This window comes from Solenopsis invicta, unplaced genomic scaffold (genome assembly GCF_016802725.1).
Source record: "Solenopsis invicta isolate M01_SB unplaced genomic scaffold, UNIL_Sinv_3.0 scaffold_536, whole genome shotgun sequence".
NCBI classification, from domain to species: Eukaryota; Metazoa; Arthropoda; class Insecta; order Hymenoptera; family Formicidae; genus Solenopsis; species Solenopsis invicta.
This window is the reverse complement of record NW_024105314.1, coordinates 17,782-21,543: the sequence shown is the minus strand read 5'-3', so window position 1 is coordinate 21,543 and position 3,762 is coordinate 17,782. Positions and strand designations below refer to the sequence as shown.

Sequence of the window (3,762 nt, the reverse complement as noted above, 5' to 3'; positions counted from 1 at the left end):
ATCTGCATCAGAAACATTACTATTGAAGATCCCAGCGCGAATTGCAAACGAATCGCTATCTATGCGATATCTCACGTGTTTTACGTTAAAAAGCGTCGAACAAGCGTGGATCTGCATCAGAAACGAAACTATTGAAGTTCCCAGCGCGAATTGAAAACGAATCGCTATCTATGCGATATCTAACGTGTTTTACGTTAAAAAGCGTCGAACAAGCGTTGATCTGCATCAGAAACATAACTATTGAAGATCCCAGCGCGAATTGCAAACGAATCGCTATCTATGCGATATCTCACGTGTTTTACGTTAAAATGCTTCAAACAAGCGATGATGTGCATCAGAAACGTTACTATTGAATTTCCCAGCCCGAATTGCAAATGAATCGTTATCTATGCGATATCTCACGTGTTTTACGTTAAAAAGCGTCAATTGTTATATCCCCATGTTATATCCCCAACGTGTTTCACTGTGTTTCACTCCCAACATTTATTTTCGATTAGCCTCATAAGCACTGTAACTAACATTTATTAGTCTCATAAGTATTAACCAATAACTCTACCATTGTAACCACTAAAAGGTATTACTACCATAAGTTACCATTTAAGGTAAAACCCATCGTTACCATCTAAGCAATTACCATAAGTTACCATCTAAGCCTTACCGACATAGGTTACCATTAATGGTTACCACCAAGCGTACTAGTTGTTACCACTACCACACCCGCGCTTAGCGCAAGAGTAGCGCGCGCCACCGGGCGACATGGTGGGGAACCCCCACCCGCACGATACCAAGTCAAGCGTCAATCCGCCGTTGCTAGGCGGAGTAGTTCTAGTTCCCGCGTCGTCGCGTTCGGTCGACTCTTAGGAGTCTCTCCGCGCATTCACTAAATCTTTTCTAACTCCAAATCAATTGTTTAACATTCCTATATCCGACTCGCGCAAAGAGTCTAGCTAAGTAACTACTCATCGCAAATATTATAATAAATAGTTGTAAAACAGTTTAAGGTGTTGTATTAGTTTAATCTCAACGATTATTAATAAATATTGTTTACCTTATACATAAAAGCAGTGTCTCATTGTGTTAATTAACAAATTCATTCCCTAACTCGATCCATCGTTTCGCTGACCAAATAAATTCAATTGTTTAAATATATTTAACAACAAAAGCATTAGCCACGAGTATATCATCGACGTCGTTCCCATCAACGCATCACGCCATCCGTTGGTCAATCAGAGCTGGTATCACAGGCAGAGAGCAGAGTCGCACCCGTGCTGCCCCATTTACCATTGATGCAGCTCAGCAAGCAGAAAGGTAAGTATTGCTTAAATAAATATGAATCTCCTGTAACGAAAACTTTGCATAGCAACCGCGTCGGTTACAATTATTCCAACCCACGCGCGACAGTCCGGCGCCAAGATCGACCGTTGGGCTCACTTCGAGCACAAGTGTCTTTGTAACCCGACTCCCCTGGAGGGTCAGGCAAACACTTGAGTCACCCTCGCTTTCTTAGCCTGTTCAAACCGAAACTTCCTATTATCCCATCCGAGATATTTTTCAGCGTGCATGAATATAATATCAACCCAGTGCTCATAATAAAACAAATTGGCATGAGCTCTGCGTCCGAGGATTCGTACTATCACTCCCTCTTATTTGAATCAGATTATTTTCCGTGGCTCGACACCGTCTTGTGTTGCTCGTCTGAATATTTCCGCCACATATTTAATCACCACATACTCTGCGGCGAATGTTTTTTGGGAGTACTCCCACGCGCGCGGTTATACGATCTCGTCGGGAACCATTACACCAGAATCGGCGACGCTGCGATTGAGCAGTGTACTAATTGCAATACCATTATTCCACGCTCCCGTCCCGCGACACGGTGTTTAACTTGCCGCGGAGCTCTAGTTCAATTCGTGCGCCGTCTATGCACGACGGGTGAGGACCCTCACCTCGACGGAGAAGCCTATATTATCACGATATCCGAGTTAGTGACGTGCCCCGGACCGCGCGAAGAGTAATTATCCTGATCAATTATTATAAAAAAAAAACCTCTTATCGCGACCTTTTCTCTCCTTATTTGATTGAAAGAGGCCCCGCGACATAACAAAATTGGTGACAGCGGTGGGATACCACCTGTAATTCGTTCGGAAGATTCATCTACTATTTAACAAGCAATTTTTTTTCAGTAATCTCGCCGATAATCCCGTCGGCAATCCCGACGGTAATCCCGTCGATAACCTTGTCGGTAATTCCGTCGGTAATCCCGTCGGTAATCCCGTCGATAACCTTGTCGGTAATTCCGTCGGTAATCCCGTCGGTAATCCCGTCGATAACCTTGTCGGTAATTCCGTCGGTAATCCCGTCGGTAATCCCGTCGATAACCTTGTCGGTAATTCCGTCGGCAATCCCGACGGTAATCCCGTCGATAACCTTGTCGGTAATTCCGTCGGTAATCCCGTCGGTAATCCCGTCGATAACCTTGTCGGTAATTCCGTCGGTAATCCCGTCGGTAATCCCGTCGATAACCTTGTCGGTAATTCCGTCGGTAATCCCGTCGGTAATCCCGTCGATAACCTTGTCGGTAATTCCGTCGGTAATCCCGTCGGTAATCCCGCCGATAACCTTGTCGGTAATTCCGTCGGTAATCCCGTCGGTAATCCCGTCGATAACCTTGTCGGTAAATCCGTCGGTAATCCCGTCGGTAAATCCGTCAATAACCTTGTCGGTAATCCCGTCGGCAATCCCGTTGCCAATTCCGTCGGTAATTTTGTCAGGAGCTTTAGTAATTATTGCCAATATCAGCAATTGTCGGTAAACTACAAAATGAAGCGGTAATGTATCCCGCTGAAGGAATTTTAAGCGCTAGCGACCGTCAACAACGTGAAGGCCAATATCTTTGTTGGATAGACACAGCCCGGTGCTGTATTGCTCTTTATTTCCAGCACAGAAATACGCAACAAATAATTTGTGACGAGTGTCATCAAGAAGTACTTCCCCGTGACCTATCTAGTTACGACAGAATTTCGCGACATTACGTGCATTTAGCTTCGTCTACACAGTTAGAGCTATTCGAACGCTGTCAATCTTGCAACGGGTTTATCCCCCTCAACCGAGTTCCTACCGTGTGCCCCATTTGCCACGACGTCCTACGCGACTTTCTAGCTTATTTGCGAGAATCTAACGATAGACCCTACGATAGCAACGAAGCTACAGTCATAATAATATCTCAAACCCGAAATCACCCAATAGGCGGTTAATCAAAGGAATCTAACAATAAAAAATTAACTATGGAAACTAGGGGGAAAAGTAAAAATCCCGGAAACCCCGAAGGAGCGGCATTTCACGAGGACCCTTCACACGAACTGTCTACTAGGGAATACGAACTAGAAAGAATAGAAAGATCCGTTAACGAGAGGGAAAAGCGAATAAATGCGCAAGAAAACGCAATACGTCAGGAACTTGATCAAATAGAAATTGCGCGAGCTCAACTAGAACGCGAACGCGAGAAATTTAATCGAAACATGCTAGCCCGCGAAAAGGAAGTCGCTGCCAAAGAACGTGAATTAAATCAGAAGCAATCGGAACCCGATGAAATCCACTTCGGAACACCCACACGCATTATCTCCCAGGAACCGCCGAACGAACCTCACATTAATTATACGCGATCGTATTCACCGCCTTCCGGTGGCGGATATAACGGAGGAGGTAACGGCGGCGAACCTACCGCTCCCAAAATATCATTTCGCGAAGCAACAGAGACCGTGC

General features: G+C 45.1%; 1 protein-coding gene across 1 annotated transcript; it reads right to left on the bottom strand.

Moving 5' to 3' along the window:
* Nucleotides 1–2,150: 2,150 nt before the first annotated feature.
* On the bottom strand, nucleotides 2,151–3,130 carry LOC120359988 (hepatitis A virus cellular receptor 1-like). Its single transcript, XM_039459489.1, has 2 exons — nucleotides 3,119–3,130; nucleotides 2,151–2,774 (listed from the first exon to the last, which is right to left on the bottom strand). The coding sequence occupies exons 1-2, from the start codon at nucleotides 3,128–3,130 to the stop codon at nucleotides 2,151–2,153; spliced, it is 636 nt and encodes a 211-aa protein (XP_039315423.1).
* Nucleotides 3,131–3,762: the final 632 nt, after the last annotated feature.